The 22,390-nt window shown below is 36.5% G+C and overlaps 1 protein-coding gene across 1 annotated transcript in view; it reads left to right on the top strand.

Moving 5' to 3' along the window:
* Positions 1-22,390, top strand: part of ACVR2A (activin A receptor type 2A) — an 84,853-nt gene that overhangs the window by 58,291 nt on the left and 4,172 nt on the right. The window contains exons 5-10 of the mRNA XM_090045808.1: positions 12,446-12,589; positions 13,999-14,142; positions 16,346-16,491; positions 18,487-18,601; positions 20,041-20,179; positions 22,047-22,177. Of these exons, the coding sequence (XP_089901934.1) occupies positions 12,446-12,589; positions 13,999-14,142; positions 16,346-16,491; positions 18,487-18,601; positions 20,041-20,179; positions 22,047-22,177 (819 nt within the window). The remainder of the gene's footprint in view (positions 1-12,445; positions 12,590-13,998; positions 14,143-16,345; positions 16,492-18,486; positions 18,602-20,040; positions 20,180-22,046; positions 22,178-22,390) is intronic.

The raw sequence follows: 22,390 nt of genomic DNA, 5'->3' as shown, positions 1-22,390 counted from the left end.
CACTAACATTAGTTTTAAGTTTTTGTCCTCTGTTGCATATGAAGGGGACAGTTGACATTGGATGTCCATTGAGCATTATAATATGATGGTCTGTGGCTCAACAAAGTTGATAATCTAAATAGAGAAGGCAGATAAAGTCTAGTAATAGAAATAGAGGGAGGTGAAGTGACTTGCTAAAGGTCACACAGTAGTTCCCCCTATACTAACATTAATAATTTATCACATTTTAAATGCTCTATTTGCTTTCTAGGAACCAATAAAAAGAATTTATATCCCATCTTCAACTATACTGCTATTATTGTTTACTTCTGTCTAATTCTACTGATACCAGTATTGGGGGGGGAGGGGTTCCATTTACAGAAATAGCCTGTTTTTGTTACGTTACTAATAAAATGGGGAAAAAACAGTACTTGCTAAAATGGAAAACGATATGTTTAGAAGGGGGAAAGAAAAGACCATTGCAAACAATTTTTGGCAGGGAAGAAAAGTTGAGGGTGTAACCTACTGCTGCTTTTGACTCAATCCTGCAATTATATCTGTTCTGAAAAATCTTAGTGTCATCAGGGTTGGGGGGGTCTACATAAGTTTAAAGAAGTTTGTTTTAGCTGTAATAAAAACATAATGTATGTTTGTTCATGTTGTTATAACATCTGTTCTCAGTATGTATGATGCCTAGCTACTTTATGGAAAAATTTGACAAAGGTCCTTAATGAAATTCTTAGAAGAATGAAGTAAATATTTTATGCAGGTCAGAATTACATTTTCTGCTTTGATCTGTAGCTGTTAATAAAGAATATATGCTTGATATTGTCCACGATGACAGAGACCAGAGTCAACGCATATAAACAATGAGAAACTAGTAACTAGAGTTCTGTTCTCTTATTTAGAGTGTAAACTCTTTGTTGCATGGGTTGTCTTTTTGTACCAAACTGGACATGCCCTAAATTTGTAATAAAGAGGGCAATAACTAACTATTTTTCTTAGATCCTATTGACAGCAAAATCTCATGAAAATAAAATGTATTGCGAGTATTCTGGAATTGGATGGCAGGGTCAGTATTTCTTCTCACTTCAGTTTTGGCAAAAATTATTGGTAGATTTGGAGCTATGCAAAGTTAGGGAGGAGGGGGAGCGCACGGAGGCTGGTCAAAATTAATACACTTATAAAAGGTAAAAATCTATACAGTCATGGAACTTTAAAACAAGGCTGTGGTTTACATTGGCTATTTACTTATCTAGAGAGACTGGTAAAAATTGGAAGGTCAAGTATGTTATGTGGCAGATGTAGGCCTAAAACAAAGGGAACCTTAAGCAGTTGGCTTTTCAGAGGCAGCAGAAGTCTGAAGCAATATGTTGTAAGGTAGTTTATATTTTCCCCTTTACCATAGCTCTCTGCCAGAAATGAAGTTATGGTGTGGCTGCTTTTAATGGAGGTTTTAGGATATAGCAAAAAATAAATTTTGAAAAGACCAAATGGGAGTTGAGAGAAATAATTTTGAAGCAAGAAGGTGGGAAAACAAGACAGAGGTATTTGCTAAGATGCAATGTAGAGAACATGACAGGGAAGGAGAAGTTTTATGAGAGTTTGAAGGTGACAAAAGAACTAAACTTAAAAAGCAGACTAGGAGGAGACACTCATGTTTAGTTTTAAGAAAAAGTTGTGAAATGGAGAGAAAAAAACCATGTATTTAAAAAACAAAAAAAATTGTGTAATGATGTTTTATAACCAACTCTTGTGTCTGTGTATAATTGGCATGGCTTTGGCAGCCCACCCTTATTTTTCGTCCTCCCTAGTAGGCCTGACTTAGTTCACTGACATTTCATTATGTGTAGTTGTGTGTGTGGGACTAGATGTAAAGCTGCATGGGTGATGTTACCTTTACATTTCCAAAGTATGTATAAATTGCAGAGATATGGAAATATAAGCAAACAGTCTTGTTTGATATGGTTGTTTGTTTATGGAAATCAGTTGAAATGCTTTCTGGTTTCTTGATTTTGGTTTTATTAATTTATTTCCTTTTGTATTAATGCCTTCCAATTTTAAATTTGAAGGGGGAATGAAGAGTGATATATCTGCTGTAAAACTCTTTGCCTGTGTTTGAGCTGGTAACTCCTAGAATTACTTTTATGTGGAACTAATATGTAACTTAATCTTTCTCCCATGTAAATTGGAGAAATACCAAAATACGAACTATAATATTATTGTTTGCTTTTGTTCTGTTATTTTTATGCCTTAACTTTTAACTTGTCCATATTTCAAACAATAGCATCTTCGCATCTTAACTCTCTGATTTACTCAAGTCTGCCTTTTCATTCTTGAGCATAGATTTTGTTTAATTCTTGTGAAGAAAGCAATATTTTTTGAAAGGGTTGGTGTGTTGTTTTTACTTCTGGCTGTGCTGTTATGTAGTTAATTATTATATTGACTGCAAATACTTGCTCAAAATCAGTAGAAATGTTATTGCTGTTTTGAGTTTTAATATCAGTTGATTTTTTTTTTTTTTTTTTTTTTTTTTTAATTCATTAAAATGCAGTAGGTGTCTTTAGTCCTGGTGAAAATAACCAGGTTATGGCTTTGGAGAATGAAGTTCTTGATCTATAGGGTAAGGTGTAGCAAAGGCAACAGCAGTTAAGCTGTTCTCACGCTACCCAACTAATTCCTGTGTTCTTGGGGGAAATCGCCTCAGTGGATAATAATGTAGTTCAGTGAAAAGGTCTGATCTCCTTTATTTAGCGTTTGTAGCTTCTGCTGTTAAGGATGTTCGGTAATGAAGATTGTGGCTGTGGCACTTTCACAGCCCTGCAATGGATCCAAATATAATCTGTTTTATTGTTTATTCTTTGTACTAATTCATACAGATAGCTAGAGCTATAGTCCTTTCCTACCTTAAGTACAGAAGGAGAAAAGCACTTGAAATTTTTGTTGTTATGCCCAGAATGTGACTCTCCATCTTAAAGCAATGTGTTTATTGTGTCAGTTCAAGATAAAATACCTTTAACTTCTTAAGGAGATACTATCTGAAAATGTATTCCATTTCAGAAAATGGATTAAGGGGTGAAAAATATCCAGTCAGATCGCTGCATATAGATGCAGTATTGTATTGACAGGTGGGATCAGGTAGAAGGATTTCTGAGTGTATAGCAAGAGAAGTAGTTGAAGAGTTCAGGCCAGCAGGACGTGTGGAATGTTGGTGGTGCTGCAGTCGGATTAAATCAGTTTATATTAAATACTAGTATAACAGTCAAATAGTAACAAATGACACAAACTCTTAAGCTGGGATAACTTCATCTGGTCTGGTGGAATGTTACCACTAGAATTGGGTCAGATGCTACTGGTGAAAGTTGCACTGTTAGGTTTCACCTGTCCGTGTCTATCCTGGGAATCTTGTTTGCTAAAGTCCAGATCGCAGTTACCTCTTCCCCTAGCCAAGCAACAAGGTAGTCATAACAGCCAACTGTGTGAGCTACCCTTTTATAGCTCCCTGTCTGTTGACTCCTAATTCTGGTGTAACTTACATATTGATGTAAGTTACATTGTGGTATGCTTTCATTTTTATATTTCTTTAAATTGTGATACTTTGAGTATTGAATTAGCTTAATTCAGTGGGATTCAAACTAGGTTTCTTTTTAATTTTATGGACAGGCCAAAGTGAGGTCCTTTGAGAAGAAGGGTTTAATGGGCAAATACTTCAGGTGCTTAATGAGGTTTTGTGAGCTTTTGAGGATAGCCCTGCACCTAGACAGTTGCCTCATCCCCCTGGTCACCATCTTGGGACTCAAAGTCCCACCCCTGACCTTTACCACAGGAAGTCCCTCCCCTTGCTCCCCTGGAAATGCTCCTTTTGGGAGGGGAGCTTGCCAAGTTAGAACCAGAAAAAAACTAAATCATACACTAATCAAAACTAATCATACACCTGGACCTGTGTGACAGGGCAGGAAAAATAGCTAACTCCAGTACGTGGGACTTCCCTCCTGTGCTGTGCAAGTGCGGGGGCTGCATGTGCGCAGCAGGGAGTGCTGGCAATAGAGACAGGCTAGTGCAGGCTTCATCCCTTGTCCCCGTGTGCAGCACTGGCTGGAACTGCGCTGCCAGGCATGAGCACCCCTGCCTGCTGCTGCTGCTACCACTGCCTGGTGGGGCTGTGCACCAGGGGAGGAGTATGGCCCACACTGCCCACCTGGGCTCCACATTGCCACCACCCCCTGGGAATGAGCTCCATGCTGCAGCCCCACCCTCCACACTCCTGCCCAGCTGCAGCTCTGCTTCCTTACCTCCTGCTTGTAACAACCAGGATGGTGGGGGAGCTAAGCAATTCCCCAGCAGCTGCAGCAGCAGCTTTTCTCAGAAGCTGCATGTTGGCCCAGCAGGACCCTTCTGCCCAGGAGGGTGGCAGTGAGGAGCAGTAGGGTATGTTGGGGGCATGTGTATATGGGGGTGCCTTGCTCTCACCCTCATAGATGGAAGGGCTGGGCAGGGTACAGTTGGGTCCAAGAAGACTAGGAATGTGCTTGCATGTTGTTTAGCTGGCTCTAGACAATAGTTTTAGTCTCTCATTTTCATGTAAATTAGATCTAAACATACAAGTTTGAAAACTGGTAAAACATATACAGCTGTTAACTAGTGTGTTTAGCTTACCTCCAGGGAGCTTATTGAAGCTTGTGTTCTGAAGTTTATGCTGAGCTACAGATAGTCTTCTTCCCTTAGAGTTTCTAATTTTATCATACCTGTTAGACTGATACTGCTGTTAATGTCTACTACAGAATCTTTATTTTTGGCTTAGATGGGATGATGGGCACTATGGTATGTGTTGTGTTTGATTCAGATGATTACAGTAATTTAATGGTGAAGTCCTTTTAAAGTGGCTTGCAGAGCGATCCTTTGCTGCTGCTGCTCTTGTTTCAAGTTTTTGCAGGCTGGTGGCTTTGACGGTGAATGTTCTGCATACTTTAAAAACGTGACTGTTCTAATTAGCTGATGAGGTGTAGGGTATGCAAAAATTACTGTCCTAGTATTACTTCTCTTTCTGCCCACCAAGCAAACATTTGCCATTCCTTATTCTTTATCAGAATTGTAATCTTCTTTCACTAGTCAGTGATAATACCTTTTATACTCCTCGTATAATACCTCTTGTGAAGTCCAGCTCTGAACATAACATCACCTGTGCTAAGTTCCTTTTTGGAAAATAAAATAATTCTCGCATGTGTACTCCAATTAGCCGTGCATTTCACTTGTCTAATTAATCATACATATTCAAATGGTTAGCCTGTTTGTTTGGTTTTTAGGTTGAACTCACTTTCAGTTAATCTTTTGCATTGCTAAAGTTGACCGCCAATATTACACAAGTTGAAATTGACAGAGGAAAAGCATGATCATGTATGAAATACCAGGTTAAGGACTTGTGTTGGACAGAAGTTGTGTTTCAAGAAACCCAACAACAAACTGGGATCAAAAAAGGAACCACTGCAGTGCATTAACTCATGATCATAATTCATGTACTTTAAAAAATCGTATTTGTAGAGGGTTTTTTTTGTAATGGGCTATAAAAGTTCAGACTATGACTATGCACAGTCTAAATTTGGGAACAGCCACATTTTTAACTTTCTGGTTATAATAAACGGTTATTTTTCATTTGTCTGATTCAGACAAGGTTCAAGATGTTTGTAGCTCATACAAGTCATAGGGGAGGGAAATATTTGTATATTTGGTGTGTGCGTGTGTGTTTACCATGCTACTCTGTCTTTACATTCAAGAGCTGTACTTTTTCAGAGCTAGGTTGAAGCTACAGTGTTACAGTGTGTATATGTGGCACTGCAGTTGCTTATGCAAATAATCTGACTCAGACTCAGAAAGAAAAGGATAGAATGATAGCCCCCAGTCTTTATCTAATCAGAATTTCAAGTTGGTGATTTGTACTCAGTTTCTTATCCCTTGTTTAAGAAACTATGTATGTGGTGTTTATTGGGGATACCCTATTTCCTTTAAGCTTTTTTTCACATTGAAATTTTCCCAAAATCTTTTTTTTTTTCTTTTTTTTTTTTTTTAACTAGGAAAGCCTATAGATATTGTCAGATAAGGTTCTTTAGGTAAATTTGATCTCTTTTATTAGATCAACTAAATATTTACAATCTGTTCCCCAGTTTCTGATTCTGGAAAATGTTCACAGACCCTCTTGAATTAGGGACTAAAAAGCCAATCTACCTCATACTTTCTGGGTAATGAAACATGGCTTTATAACATTAACAACAAAAAGATTCTTAAATATTTCCAACGTATCTGTTTAACTTTTGTGGTGGTTAATGTTCATTTTCAGACCTCTTGTATTAGGAGAAGTATGGCTAAACATGTTGGGTGGGTGGTATGCATTTCTATTTTCATAGCACTGCCAGTTCAGTAATTGTTTTCACATCACATGTTTAGTTTTATGAATTGAATATTTCTAGCACCTAGAATGGCTGTCATTTTAGTCGCAGGCTTGGAAAAACTTTTCTTCATTCTGAAACTTTCTGTCTAATGCAGAGCATAGCTTGTGCATGTCTGTTTTCAGTATTGAAAGTATCCAGGGATGCACCATGGTTTAAATTGAAACAGGTCACCATCTCTGCCACAGAGGTCATGGAAATATTTTTATTATAAGGAAATTCTTCTCCTTTTAATATCTTCAGCTTTTTTACAATGTTTGGTTTTGGAAAAAAAATATATATTTTTTTATTTGTTCAAAGGACAAACTGTATTTTCTGGTAGATGCTACCAAACTCTTCTGTAAGATCTTGGGGTGCGTTAGAGAAGCTACTTGTTGGCCTTGTCCTTTTCTATTTTCTCCCCTTTAGCTAGCCGAAGAGTCCGGTGGGAGATCAGTTGCAGTCTGGTCCTTCTTTCTATAGCAGCAAGCCCTACTGTAATATTCATAAAGCCAACTCCAACTAATCCAGCCTCCAAGAAATACTTTGTCTAGTTTATTATTAATTATTTAGATACTGCTCAGCATGTGCTACGCAGTTTCCTAGCACAGAGGAAGAGCGTCTTTAGCCCTGAAGTATCTATAATCTAAGGAAATAAAAACAGGGTAGAAGATAGGTAGGGATAGTTGCCATAAAGTGATGTCTGAGTACCACAGTGTCTGAATTCTTTTCTGTTGCACAGTTATCTGATTAAATGATGATGCAGTCCAGATAAAATGAATAAGGGGCAAAACTGCAGTATTTTTTCAGAAAGTGCAGTGAAACTTAACAAATATGCTTATAACCATATATAGAAGTTAAGTGATACTAATATGCATTTGATCGAGGAAAGAAAAAATATGGCCAAGTGGTCCATTCTGATTTGAATGTCTAAACTCTAGTAATTGTGTTCTGATTTTAATTTTTTACAAAATTTTTCACTAAAAGTACATAATTAAGTATTAATATTGACTTTTTGAAAAAGGCTTAAGTGTGACTGTTTTATGTCCATCAGTTGGTAGGATTACTTGCTTATGACTGCACCTGTAACACGTGAACGATCAAATTATTAAATCTAATACTATAGCTCTAGCATGATAAACTATATTATAATCTTTTGTAGTTATGCTTGGGCATTAAACATTGTTTCATAGGTTACTAATAAAAGTATAGCCTTTTAATTTTAGATGCAACACTGCCACCTTGTGGACTGTTGTGAATATGGCAAAAAATCAGTTTTATTCTGCAAGTTAATTAGTCTCTTCACAGAATAGACTTTTCAAATTGAGAAATACTAAATAGATTAAAAAATTAATCAGACAAGAAAATATGTTAAAAGGCACAGTTGTAAAAATGTAGTATAAGTAAAATATTACATGGACTATCTTACATTCCATGTACACTTAGTCTTCAGTGCCATTTCTATTAAATATGTATTGTATGTTTTATTTAAATAGGAATGGCACTGAATGCTGAATGTGCACAGAACATAGGATCATCCATGTACTATTTTAGTTATACTACACTTTTACAACTTTGTTGTTTAAAAAGCAATTAAAATACCCCTCCTCCTTTAGTCTTACAAATGATCTATTCTTTTTTTTTTTCCAGTTATAATAGTCTGTATTGTACCTGTATTTATCTCTTTCTTTACTAACACTACATTATCAGTGGTAGATTTTTATATTTAAGCAATTTATTAATGTAAGAAATATATTATTCCCATGAATATACTTTGTAACTAGCTGAAACTATTCTTTCATGTGTCACTTTTCTTGCAAGCTGCTTTTTCACCTCATTCTTAATATAAATAGTAATTTCCTTTGCCTGTGTTTTTTCCCCTTCTGCAAGCACGCCTTTCATATTATGATTGAGGTAAGATGCATTGATGTTTGTTCATGGTTGTTGAACTATTTGTGGACATGCAATCCATTTCTTATTGTTCCTTTGATAAGAGTTAAGTTTTTGCAGTATTTTGTAGAAGCAGTCAGTAAGCATGCTTGGATCAAAATATTAAATTATTTTTATGTTTATAGTACTCTTAAAGACTCACTGAAATCTCTCATGCTGTGGAGTTGGATGGCCATGGAGTTTGGTAATTTCACATCTAGGTCATTGGTTTGAACGTGGCTTTGGTCACTGGAGGGACTCCATGTTACCATTTGAAACTTCAGTGGCTTAATTGAAAGAAACAGATTACTTCATTCCATCAAAGGGTTGTTTTTTAAATAAAACGCACTTTGTCAGTAAATTATTTGAAGATTTTCTTTGCTAGGTGCACTTGCAACAAATACTGGATCAAACAAGCTTTGGGATCTCCCCGTGTTTTGCAGTCAGAAGTTAATTATGATTATTCTTTAGCAATCTCTTCTCTGCTTTTTGGGTATTCCTTGTCACCTATTTCCCTAAAGCAGTTCTTTAATGACCTAGTTCATTTCTGATGTGAAAGTGATAACTGGAGCCTGCCCTAAGTAGGCTGAAGGAACTGTTGTATTTTCTAAATCAGGCGGCCCTTTTTAGCAGATTAGACACCCATTTTAACTTTTTAAAGTTCCACAGCCTGAGACTTGTTAGACTTCACTTTGATCCTGATGGCTGTTCCCAGAATCAGCTAGGGGAAAAACATTTATGTAAGTTACCTGTCTTGATCTCTTCAACATTTATTCTTAATCTCCTGAGCTAGATTGGATGGTGTATGTAGCTGGCCTCGGAATTAAAAATCAGAACCAAGAGAAATAGGAACCAAAAATAGAGCAAAAGCTGAAATAAAAAACAAAACAAAACAAAAAATCAGAACAAAACTTCTGTATAGCCATGGTAATCTGTTTCAGTATTTAGATTCATACTAGTTCAGCTTTGTGACTTAACTGGATGACCAAAATCTAACTGAAGGCCAGTAAGTAACAGACCTACGTCTGTTTTTTATCAGATGATACATCAGCCCGTAGCAGAAGCTTTTGTTAATCAATCTCAGAGTTCGGTTATTAGACATTTCAGAACATAATGAGTGCTCAAGCTAAACACAAATTTTGGAAAGGTCGTTTCAAACTATTTGTGCTTGTGGCACACAGATGACTTGCGTAGAAGTAGGGATGGTTTGGAAATCTTCTGATTCAGTGTCTGTCTTAAAAATTCCAATTTGTTGAAAATGAAATTCTTTATAAAAACCCACTGATTTTTTTGAAGAAATTGTGTTTAGAAAATAATTGAAATAAAGTACTCTGCTGAAATATAATCTTTTTTCACTTTTTAAGAAATAGACTTTTTCCAAAAAAACCCACCCTTTTTTCTCAGTGTATGTTCTAAAAGGACAAATGATAAAGAAACTTCTTTAATTTTAGCAATATTAAAAGCAGTTTAGAACTTCGTAGGAAATTTTTGTTGCATTTTGAAAGGGAAATTTTGAAATTGCAGAAATTATCAGCTGCCTCTGTGTAAAAGTATTGCATGCACTTTATTGTGAAGGTGAACAAAAGTTTTTGACCAGTGTTTTGTTGTGGAGTACGTAGGCTGTGTGATTCTGTGATAGAAATAAATGTCACCGAAACTGGAGAACGTTATTTTCTGAAACTTTTTGGAGTTTGTAACATCATCATGTGATTGCATCAGCTGCTTGAGAGAGAGTCTCTCTAGTTCAGTGGTTTTCATCATCCTTTTTCTTTCAATGAATAGAGAAGTTTTGAACTTACTGTATGATAAACAGCAAATTCAGATAGTGCCTTTAAAAATACATTTAGATTTCAGAGAGGACAGGCTATTCAGTTGTCTAAAGCAGAGTCGAACATTAGTTTTATTTACCAGTTTGCCACAGAATTGTTCTTTGGGGCAAGTTATTAGGATCAAGACTTCAAAATCAGTGCCTGAAATTTTTTTCTTCGAGTCGACAGGAACCGTTGGGTGCTCAGTTCTCTTGAAAAGAAGGTTATTTATTTGCATATCATAGTATGAATTTGCAAGTAAATTGAAACATTCATTGTGAAGTTTTGCCTCTTGTTCTCTGCTGTACTTCTTGCATTAGTTAGATGAGGACAACCTCTTTACAGGGATTTGTAATGTTTTTAAAGAGCTCTGAAATTGGGTGCAAGACTGTATGACTGAAAATTATTCTTTTTGTGTAGTAGTGATATTTTTATCAGTTTTTTTTCTAATCAGCTTTTTTATGTAATTTAGTTTTATTTTAAGCATTCATTGTTTTCCTGTTTGTTGAAAGATTTTTAACATTATATGAAAAGTTAATGCAAGTGTCTTTATGATTTTGGTATGTTTTGAGTAGTTTTAATATTTTACAGGAATCTGTATTTCTTGAAAAATGTTGCCATTTTAGTAAACAGTTGCCATTGCTTATTGAGGAAGAAATTGTAATTCGTAAAGAGTTCTTTACTAGGTATTAAGTAAAGTAGGATTACAGAATAAAGTTTCTTTAGCTAATTAGAATAAACCTGCTGATACATGATGGTGGTTTTCTTTTTGAAGAATGAATTTGCTTAAAATAAAAAAGGATGCACTTTGACTTAGCAATGAGAAGCAAGATGAAATGAGAATAATTATCCTTCTAAGTGCTATAGAAAACAAATGAAAATGTGGTGGAGAGGGAACATTTATCATTGTTCTGATAATAGGGAATAAATTTTAAGATGTTAAATTTTTTTAACAATTTTAGTTTTAAAATCTAGTAAGCATTAAAAATGGTTATGTAAAACAACAAAAATGTTTGGTAAAACTAATTTGCCTGTTTTTTTTTCTTGCTTCTTTCCATAAAAAGATAATATGGCAGTATCCATTTGTGAAATCAAAGTTTGTGTTTTACAAATGATTTTAAAATAGACTTAGTCTTCTATATTTTATTTTACTATCTATCTATTTATATTATTTTCTACCACTAATATACCATAATTTATATTATATTCCCCCATGCTATATTTTATTCCCCCATCTGTATCCTATCCAACAGATGAGTAGAAAAGGATTTAGTTATTCTACAGTCTCATTCATAAAACTTTGTTTTCAGTCAAAGGCATATGCTTACTATTAAGAATAACATGCTATATTTTAATTCAGAAAAGTAGCCTCTGTTGGAAGTGTTAGCATTTGTGTAACTCAGAGTAGGTTTTGATTTTTTTTATTTTGTTTTTGCAAAGATTCATGCAAGCAAGTCTAATGTTTTTGTTCACAATATGATAATCATATAAATACAAGCCAGCCTTAATGTTTATTGAAAAGAGAGATGAAACCCAACACTAAAGAAACTTGCCATTGCCCAGAGAATTGAAAATATACTACATTGTATAAGCTGTGCATAGAATTAATGCATATAATATAGTTTAAAATTTTTGGTATATGTAAATTAATTACATCTTTCTCAACATGAGAAATTGTCCTTATACCTTTCAGAGCTTCTGATAACATAGATCCTATATTATACATCCTTATAGTTGTACTTCATAACTTCTTTTATATTTGAGGACTGACTGGGATTTCCTCCTTCAACTGGAGATGTTATGGCATGGGGAAATTTTTCTTCTGTAGCTTTCCACCTTCCTTACCTATCTAGTAAGCAAGAGAAGTGGGAATGGTAGTCATCTGTGTAGAGTACAGCCACTAAGCCATGAAAGCTGTTGAAATTTTAGATGTTTAGCAAGAGATGCAAACCAGATCATGTGTATTTGTACGACACATGTAAAAATAGATTTTTCTTTTATGTTAAATGTGTTCAGTTCACGCTATCATGTATTAAAAGTAAAAAAAAAAATATTGATTTTCATTTTTCAGTGTTTGCTGTTCCTATTCTTTCACACCCATGAATGAATTTTTATGAGAATTGATGTAGTGTTGTTTGAATATTAATTCTGAGGATGTTCGACAGTTTGTTCCACTTCTGTGAGAGAGGGTCAGAATGAGATATCAAAGTCAGCCATATAGGATACCAAAGTTACATGTGTTTCTTTCCAGTGCTGTCATTATAGATTACTTATTTATATTTTTAATTCTGTGTACATATCTTCTTTCAGGACCCTGGGCCACCACCACCATCACCCTTAATGGGTCTGAAGCCCCTGCAGTTGCTAGAGGTCAAAGCTAGGGGAAGATTTGGTTGTGTCTGGAAAGCTCAGTTGCTAAATGAATATGTTGCTGTCAAAATATTCCCAATTCAGGTAAGTTGAGGTTCTTATCTTTTTACTTTGGAAAAAGCAAACTTTCTACGTATAGTAACAGAAACTCTTATTTCAACAAATTTTCAGTAAATATAAATATTTTAATACAGTCACCACACATAGGAAATGTTTGCAGCTGAAAAGCCGATGAGGCAAATTTTACTTCTATTGAACTAATGTAAGTGTAATTAAAAGAAAGAAATCATTCACCAGTATGCAATATGAAGGTTGTAGGCTGTAGAGTAGCAATAGTTCTAGTCCTACAGTACTTCTTTCCAAGTAATTCAAGTACTTGAATAGTTGCATTGGAATTCCTGTACATCCTTCTGTTGGGTTAAGTAGCGATTAGCTCGTGAGCTTTGACAAAATGTCCCTAAACAAAATCCCAGTTTTGTCCAAGTTAAATCATAGTCAGAATGAGTGTCAATGGTTAGATTATGCTACTACCCAGAAAGTCTCTGTAAAGTGGCTGCTTATTAGTTAGGCATATCTCAGTAAAGTGAAATATACTGCAGTAAAAGAAATGTTGAGTTCCCAGCTGCATTTACCAAGGCAGCTGTGACGGTTCTGGTTTAGAGTGGTTCAGCTGTTAAAATTTCATGTGTAGTGGAAGGATCTTAAACTGTGAGCATACTGAGCCACATTGACCTAAGTGTAGCAGAAATTAAGAACTTACTTTCATATCTGAGAAGAGAATTGTGCTTAGATTTTCTAATGGGCAAGCTAGAATTGGGTTGTGAATAAAACGCATCACTTTCTCATTTGTTAATCCCTGTTTTTAACTATTCATTCTGAAACTTTTAAAATCCAGATTGAAAAGTTTATTAATGGAACAATTTAGTTTCAGTGTCAGTAAAATATTCTGTTTGATAAGCATTTTTAACTGTTTATTAATCTGATGCATAGCTAAATATCATGCTAGTGGACAACAGGCAAACTCTTTGCTCAGCCGACAGTGCAGCAGCCCTGACTAAAAACTCCTTGTGTTGTTCCACACAGCATATCTAGGCAAACTGACACTTTAGTTTTTATTGTACTTTTAAGACTGAAACAAATCTCTACTGGAGAAAATCAGTTTTTGTGATTTTTTTAAATCAGACCTCTAAAAGAAATTAAACCTTCTTCGTATTTTTCTTGTTCGGCTAAAAATATATAGTATCTTACTTTACTTTAATGCAGTGTCTTTTAAAAGAAGATGAACTGTCAGTTTAGTATTAGTATTCAGTATGTACCTTTTAGGAATTGTTAGAAATGTAAAGGTAATGTGCCAAAAGAGATTTCAATCTTCTACTGCAGAAGGTCAGTTAATTTTGCACAGTGAGTTACAGAAGTAAACTTCTGATATGTAGAAGAAATTACTTTTGGTCAGGATCATCAGAGTGTTAATTTAATATTTGTATTTGATTAAGGACAAACAGTCATGGCAAAATGAATATGAAATTTACAGTTTGCCTGGTATGAAGCATGAGAATATTTTGCAATTTATTGGTGCAGAGAAACGAGGCACCAGCATTGATGTAGATCTTTGGTTAATTACAGCATTTCATGAAAAGGTACGTTTTAGTTTTTTACAATAATATTCCTTTTTTTTATCTATTGGTTTTATTATAATGTTTCTGTAGCCTATGAACAACTTTGTCAATTTGAACTTGAGCTAATTAACAAAATTAAATAAAGGTAGTTTCAGTCATCCTAACCCTTGTGGCAGTTTTTGTGACTTCAGAGGCAGTGTCCAGCTTTACCTGGAGACCTCAGGGAGCTACAGCCCCACCACTTCTGCAGCTAGGAGCCTGGCCAGCAGCTGGAGTGTGGTTCTGGCCGGCCAGGCTCTGGTTTTGGGCTGCGTGTGCTGCCGCAACATGCACCACTCTGCTTTTCTTTGGTATAGGTTTTTCTTGACCCCGGGGTCAACCCCCTATCCCACAGTGCTGCAGGATAGCAGTGTGGGGCACACATACATGTGTGGTATGTGGTGTCGCATTCGGGTCTGTGGCCACATACCACTTATCCACCAACGTCTGAATGTGGCCAGAGTTGGTCAGTAAAGTGATTATTATTCTAGCTTTGTCAAACAGGCCAGAAACTAACTTTACTGGCTGACTCAGGCCGCATTCAGACAGGCACAGATGAGCAGTACGTGGTGCCACAGACCCATCTGCAGTACCACAGCCCACACATGTAGGCGTGCCCCACCTAAAACTAAAAGAGATTACTGTATGTTACTCTATATATTGTGAAGTTACTGTGGAAAACAGGAAAAATAAGTTATTGCAACTTTTTGATCTTAGTTTGGGCATTTTGAAGGAAGCAAATCTTCAACATTTTAACCAATACCCCTCAGTTGTATTGAGTCTCAGGGATGTTTTTTTTGCCGCTACAGGCCATTGATTCTCTTGCAGATAAAAATACGTACAATAATAAACTTTTCAAGAGCATAGTAAGGGCAAGATCTGGCCTGTGGAGCGATTTGATTTGGTCTACAGACATGGGACTGTGACAGCAGTCATTCCCTGGTGTCACAGGGAAAAGTCGCAGCAGCAGTTGGGTCTAGTGCCTGCCACTTCCCTGTCTGTGACCCATATTGGGTCAAGCTAACTTTCAGCTTTAAATGTTGCCAATTGCTAGTTAACAGCACTTACTAGTACAGATTCTGCCCAGACTAAATTTCTATTTGGTATTTTCTCTTTTTAACATTTTTTCAATGTTCATTTTTCTGCAAAATCATTTTATGAATTTTTCCTATTCCTGCATGTTTGCAATACATAGCTGAATTAAGAAAAAGAAAATGTGGCTATCACCGTTATGCCTTAATGCTTCTTTCAGCAGTTTCCTCTCTCCCTATCCTTTCCTTGCTTTCCTTGTTCTTGGCATTTGAATAACTCTTTGTTCAGTACCCCTGCTCTCTGCAAGTCCACTTACAGATTCTGTCTGACAAAATCGGCTGTTGCCTACGAACATGTATGTCTTTTGGAAAGTGTTTAGTATCTCTGGTGCCATTCTGCCCTGCCTTTTGCTGTAATTCCTTTCAGAAATTGTATTGGAGATGAACCCATGAAGTTCCTTTTGATTCTTTTTTGTGTGCCCAGAACATATATCTGATACTCTGTTGAAAGCAAAAAAATTTGCAGCGTTTTTATGCAATGGTAATTTTTATTGTGTGGGGTTTTTTGGGGTTTTTTTTAATGATCTATTTTGACTGGCTATTTAAAGTTTGGTTTTTTTTTAAGTATCTACCATAAATTATTTTTCTAAACACCTGTGGGTGCTAAGTGGGTGCATCTACGCAAGTTATGAATGCAGCTCAAACTGGAGCGTCTTCATCTGCGTCCAGGATCGCAGCAGTCTGGGGTGGAGCAGCGGAGGGGCTGGCTGGGGCACGAGAGTGCTGAAACTGCGGAGCTCTGCGACTGACCTCCCCCCCGCCAGCCTGCTGCCTCAAACTGCTACAGCCCCATTCGCCATCCACACTTTGCATTCCTGTGAAGTAAATTACTTTGCCATAAGTATCTTGTGGTGAAGTTAATTTACTGAGCCCCAGTACTGGTGCACGTGTAGACAGTGATGCTTTATTGAGGAGCTAATTAGCTAACTGCAGTGAAGTGCACGTGTAGATGTACCCACTATGTAATTATGTATGCTCTTCCTGAAACGTGTTGGTCTTAACCTCTCTCCTAATTATAAATTGTCTGGAATAGTTTATGGGCAGATCAGAATAAGTTTTACTTTTTAAATAATTTTCTCCCCTCTGCTTTACAGGGTTCATTAACTGACTTTCTCAAGGCTAACTTAGTTTCTTGGAATGAACTGTGTCATATTGCTCAAACTATGGCTAGAGGTTTGGCTTATCTCCATGAGGATATACCAGGTCTAAAAGATGGACATAAACCTGCCATATCTCATAGGTATTTATAGTTCAGCTGTTGTTGCATTAAGTTTGTATTAAGCTTAAGCTAGAGGTCTCATATAGACACCTTACTCTAATAGTTTATTGGATAAAAATACTAAAATGAGATTATTAATAAACAAATAAAATGCAGCTTTGCATGTATGAGGAAAATCTGTTTTTACATTTTTAATATTAAAATACAGCTTTAAAATGTCAGATTAATATGCATGATATTTTGTGAATGTCTATAGCAGTAATTCTCAATTATGGTACCAGGAAAATCCTTATAAGGGTTTCTCAGGGTGCAACTCAATATTAGCACTGTTGGATATAAAACACTTGCGTGCTCACAAGATAAACCCAGCGATTTCAGAAAGGATCCATAGTCCCTAAAACATTCTGAATTGTTGTAGTCTGAGTTCTTTGCAACAAAAGATTTGTTCTGTTATTTTTCCAGTCAAAAACCCAAGTAAAATTTAAGATGCAGCATTTTCCAAAGGCTGCCTTCAGTCCAGCAAAGCTGAGAACCACTGGTTTATAGGCCAATAAAGGGCATGTGTAGGTGCTAAAAGCAGATGTCTCAGTGCGTGATCAGATCTCTATTCCATTTGAATTTGCTTTAGTATCTACTTGGATCACACAGACACCCTCCCACCCCCCAAAAAAGTAGCTAGGCTTCTTTCTGTACCAGAGAAATTCAGTATGAGTTTTGTTGTTTGACACACTTGCACTCCTCACTTGCTGACCTTGCATGGAGTCTTTTTTTGATGTCACTGCAACTGCTTTCATAGAATCCTAGAAAATGAGGGTTGGAAGGGACCTCAGGAGGTCATCTAGTTCAACCCCAGCTCAAAGCAGGACCATCCCCAAGTAGATCATCCCCACAAAAGCTTTGTTTACCCAGCTCCTGTTTGAAAACCTCCAAGGATGGAGCTTTCACCATCTCTCTGGGTAACCTGTTCCAGTGTTTTACTGTCTTCCTAGTGAGAAAATTCTTCCTAGTATCTAACATAAACTTCCCTTGCTGAGATGGCTGCTCCTTGTTCTGTCATCTGCCACCACTGAGAACAGTCTATAGCTCCATCCCCTGCAAAGTTAGACAGTCACTTAAATTTTTTGTTGGGTTGAGAAATACTGGAGAAATTTTTTTGCTTTTCAAAAATGAAATCTATATTTAAATAGTTTCCATTTTGAAAAAGGAAGTACTAAGTGTCAAGTCTACTATGGTGGTGTTGAAAAACAGAAGAATAAGGAAGAGGTGGCTTACCGATAACATAGCTCAGTTTTGATGGGGAGAAATCTGGTTTTTAATCTTCCATGGTTTTTAATCATTCCTGAAAAAAAAAAATGAAAATATACTTGAAGGTAGTGGGGGAGGTTTTACTCCCACATGCACAAACTTCAGTCTCATTTAGTCACTAATTTGTTTACTAGTTTAATAAAGTCTTGCCTTTATAAAATTAAGCAGTTTAGTTTACTGACTTGTATTTTCCATTTTAATGTAAACAAATTCAGCTCATGATAAGTACTCATATCCAAAACTACCTTAATAGCACAATCCCAACACTATCCCCATAGAACATATTTCACTGTCTTTGAAGTGTGTGCAGTTTAAAAATCAGTTATAATTTAGAAAATGACTACTGATTACATCATTTTGTGTTCTGCTTATTCTGTCATATGTGGAGACCATTTTTACTTTTTAGACTGAAAGACAAGAAATTGAACGTTAGGACTTATACTGTATTTAGCTCAATTTATACCACTTAAATATATTAAAACAGCATGAATTAAGGATGCGTGGCTGTATTTTGTATCTTTTAGCTTTTGTTGTCACTCCTTTGATGCTGTTTAAATATACTTTTAAACCATGAATTTCAGAGTGTTTTTAGAGTATGAGTCTAATAAAGTCCTTTGTTTTGTTAACTTTTTTCTCAAAACTTTTTGATGTTGGATTGAGTAATCTTTCTCTTTTTTTCTCTCTCTCCCCCCTCTTCCCTTAATTTAAAAGGGACATCAAAAGCAAAAATGTTCTTTTGAAAAATAATCTTACAGCTTGCATTGCTGATTTCGGTCTAGCTTTAAAGTTTGAGGCTGGAAAGTCCGCAGGTGACACGCATGGACAGGTAAGGATCTAGACGAGACTGATTTTACACACAATAAAATAATTACTCAGCATAAATGTGTTTTTATGTATGCCTTTATTTGTGAGAACCCACATAATCCATTTTATTTGTGACTTGTGAGAGAGAGCATTTTTTGCTCATGTCCTAAAGGCTAAATACAGTGTATTTCATTTCATAATGACCAACACCAGACATACAGTTCTCTGGAACAAATTACTCGGAAAAGTTAAAGAATTGTGATTCTTTCCAGGCGATGAGTGCTCTTAACTTCATGTTGTTTAGATTAGTTAGATCACTGGGAGCCAATCTTTTTGGCAGGTGTGCCACAAATTAGGGTCCCCCCACTTCGTGTGCCACTCTGATCCCCTTCCTCTGCTCAATCTGCTGTTCTGCTTTCTGTTCCCTGCCTGATCATCCCTGCTCTGCTTCCTGATTTATTCTGTGTGCTCCCTACCCAATTTGCTGCTTTGTATTCTGCTTCCTGCCTTATCTGCTGCTGTGCTGCTCATCCCCTCCCCCAGTGTGCTGAGTGATACACACAGGTTGTCCATGCCATCTGTGGCACCTGTACTGAAGGTCTGCCATGCTTTAGATAGATAACTAAAAGTAGTTTTACTTTTCCATAACTTTTCTGAGAGTGTTCTGAAATGAATAGTCCTGTTATCAGCAGCCTGTTTCTAAGCTCCTGACATAAATTTTTCTGCAAACTTCATCAATCATTTACTCGCAGTAAAAAGGACCTTTATATTTAAATACAGCATAGTTTTTAAGTTACAAGTTATATTAAAGGAGAAATGGCCTTTCAGTAATTAAATATTGCTTGGCTTTAGGCACATATTAACAGGTTATTCCTGAAGTACAAAATCCAGATTTACACTGTGAGGCCCATACTAGGTATTAGAGCTACATATGCAAAATAGTAAAGACTTAAGTATGGCTTTGAGACTGGTACTGAGGTCCTGATCCAGCTCAGGGTCAGTCCATAGGTATAATCTAATGCACTAGGTGTCACTGTACTCCATGTGATCTGGCCCACAGGCCATGGGGCTCCCCATAGCTCTAGAAATTTGGGAGCAGGAGCGTGGTGGCAGTATTAATTGCCATGGCTCTGGGAGCAGTTAACACTACTGCTGCTCCTCTGCCACCAAATCCCTGGACCCATGGTGAGCTCCACGGGCTAGAGCTTGAGCACCCCTGAACTACAGGGATAGCTGAGGCCATGCAGCATCTTGCTAGATTGTGTCTTCAGTGAGGGACATCTGTGATTTAAGTTTGAAACAATATTTTCCTTGTCCAAACAGATTGATCCTGCCTCAGGCAGGGGGTTGGACTAGAGACCTCTGGTGGTCCCTTCCAGTCCTAGTTTTCTATGATTCAGTTTTTGGTCTAAAAGAAATGAGAGTTACTTCAATAACTCTCTTTTTTCTTTTTTTTTTAAGGTTGGCACACGGCGGTATATGGCTCCTGAGGTATTAGAAGGTGCTATAAACTTCCAAAGGGATGCTTTTTTGAGAATAGATATGTATGCCATGGGACTAGTCCTTTGGGAATTGGCATCACGATGTACTGCATCAGATGGTAAGCCAAATGTGTGATTTCAAAACGAGTATAACTTGAACCTTTATACGCATTAAAGCAGTAAATTGGCAGTTTTTAATCTGTGCGTTCATGTATGTCCCTAAAACAGTTGTTCTCAACCTTTTTAGACTCTCAGCACCCCTAGGAAAATACTAGCTCTTAGCTTTCACTCATTTCTTGACTATGGAAAAATACAAGAACAATTCTGTTGCAAAGACCTCAGACCACAACAAGTCAGAATGTTTTTGATACCCTGGATTCCTGTCTGAAATTTCTGAATTTATCTTAAGAAGCATGTGTAGGTGTTTGCATACCTAACAGTGCTAATATTGTGTGGGACACTGATACCCATAAAAGGATCTCTTGGGCAATGGCTGAGAATCTCACTGCCCTAGAGGGCGCCGTGTCTTTCTTCTGGGGAAAAAAAGACAATATGGTATCTGACAAAACTGCAATTATACTCTGAAGCTTTAATCAAAGCTAGGGTGTTGCAAGCAAGATTAGGCAAAACATTTTCAGCCTAATTTTTTTGAAAATGCACATTTGTCAAAATGAATTTTGTGGGAAAAGAACAAAATGTCTTGATAATTTCTCACGACACTTTTAAATAAAAACCTGTTTCTTTGTTTGCTTTGCAGTTTAAATTAATTATAGTGTTAAAATAATTAAGAACTAAATTAAATGTTATTATCCTGAACTTTTAATTTTTGGTTCAGTTATTATCCTGAACTTTTAATTTTTGGCTTGCAGGGATTTTTTTTTTCTGTTTTCATTATTTGTTTTGTTTTTTCAGTGGAGATGTTATATCTTGAGTTGTACTAGGAACATATTTTGACATCCCAAGTTTTTGTGAGAAAAGGCGGCTTAATATGTGCCCTTCTGTATTATGCCTTTATTAAAGAGTGAACTCCTTTTCTCCTAGTGCTGCTTCCCAGGGGATTTTCTTTACTAAGGGCTAGACCCTGTTCCCCCTGTTGGATGTTTGAGTGGAATTAGATGCCCAAGCTCAATTCTATTCCACCCTGTTGAAGCCCTAAAAATTCAGTGAAGAATCTACTTTTGTAATGCACTGTCATTGTATCCCTTCCACTGTTGCCCATCTTTCCTAATAAACTCTATTTCATGAATATTTTAATCAGGTTCTGACTTCAAATTCTCAAATAGTTTCTCTCTTGATCAGAATTAAAGCAAGAAGATCCTGTCCTTCTTATGAGTCAAAAAGTTTCCCCTAGTTCATTCCACAATTTTTGGACAGGCTATCTTTTTTTTCTGTATTCTTGTTCCAACAGATATGTCTAGATCAGTAGTCTGCTGTCATCGTCAAGTCACGTACTGTGGTCGATTCTGTTAATTAATCAAGACCCCTCATTGTTGGTTTTGTGGTCTACAGTTAAATCCCTATTATGATATTACACTTATTCTTCATTCCCTTATCTTTATTGCTCACTGCTCTCCATCCCTTCTTTTTGGAGTCCTCAGCTAGAGCCGGCTTCAGATTATGAGAGAACATAGGTAGGGTTACAAAGACCCTAACATGTATGCCTTCGTATAGGAGCATACAGAGGCTCAGAGTATATGAGCTATCTTTGTGGGCACTAAGCAAAGGAATCTTATCTTGTATACATGAAGCACATGGGCATGTGGGAGCTAAAGAATTGTGATTATTGGAAGTAATCGTTTAATTCTGTAGCTTCTCAACTCAAGTTTCTGTCTCACAACACTGAGCCACTTAGTTTCAGGATGAGCTTTTCCTGGCAACAGAAAATAAATTGCTAGGTAGTACACTGTCATACGTTAAATTAATGGCTACCAATTGTCAGAAAAACAAAACTGTTGTTATTTAACATAACACTTACTTTTTTTACAGGACCAGTGGATGAGTACATGTTGCCATTTGAAGAGGAAACTGGCCAGCATCCATCCCTTGAAGATATGCAAGAAGTGGTAGTTCATAAGAAGAAGAGGCCTATTTTAAGAGAGTGCTGGCAGAAACATGCTGTAAGTAATAAAGTCAGCAAGTTTTCAGAGTTTGTTGTGTTCTGATCTTTATGGACATTTTTCTTTACCTTCTGGATAGTATCTCTTGACGTTCGCTATAATAGTAAAAGCTAATAGATTTTATTTTTTAAAATACCAGCTCTCATGCTAAGGCCCTCCAAAGGTGCTTATGAACTTCATTGGTGGGTAAAGTGATATTAAACAGTTCTGGAA

This window comes from Crocodylus siamensis, chromosome 4, assembly GCF_052110815.1.
Source record: "Crocodylus siamensis isolate JL-2025a chromosome 4, ASM5211081v1, whole genome shotgun sequence".
Taxonomy (NCBI): domain Eukaryota; kingdom Metazoa; phylum Chordata; order Crocodylia; family Crocodylidae; genus Crocodylus; species Crocodylus siamensis.
This window is presented reverse-complemented; position numbering and strand designations above follow the sequence as displayed.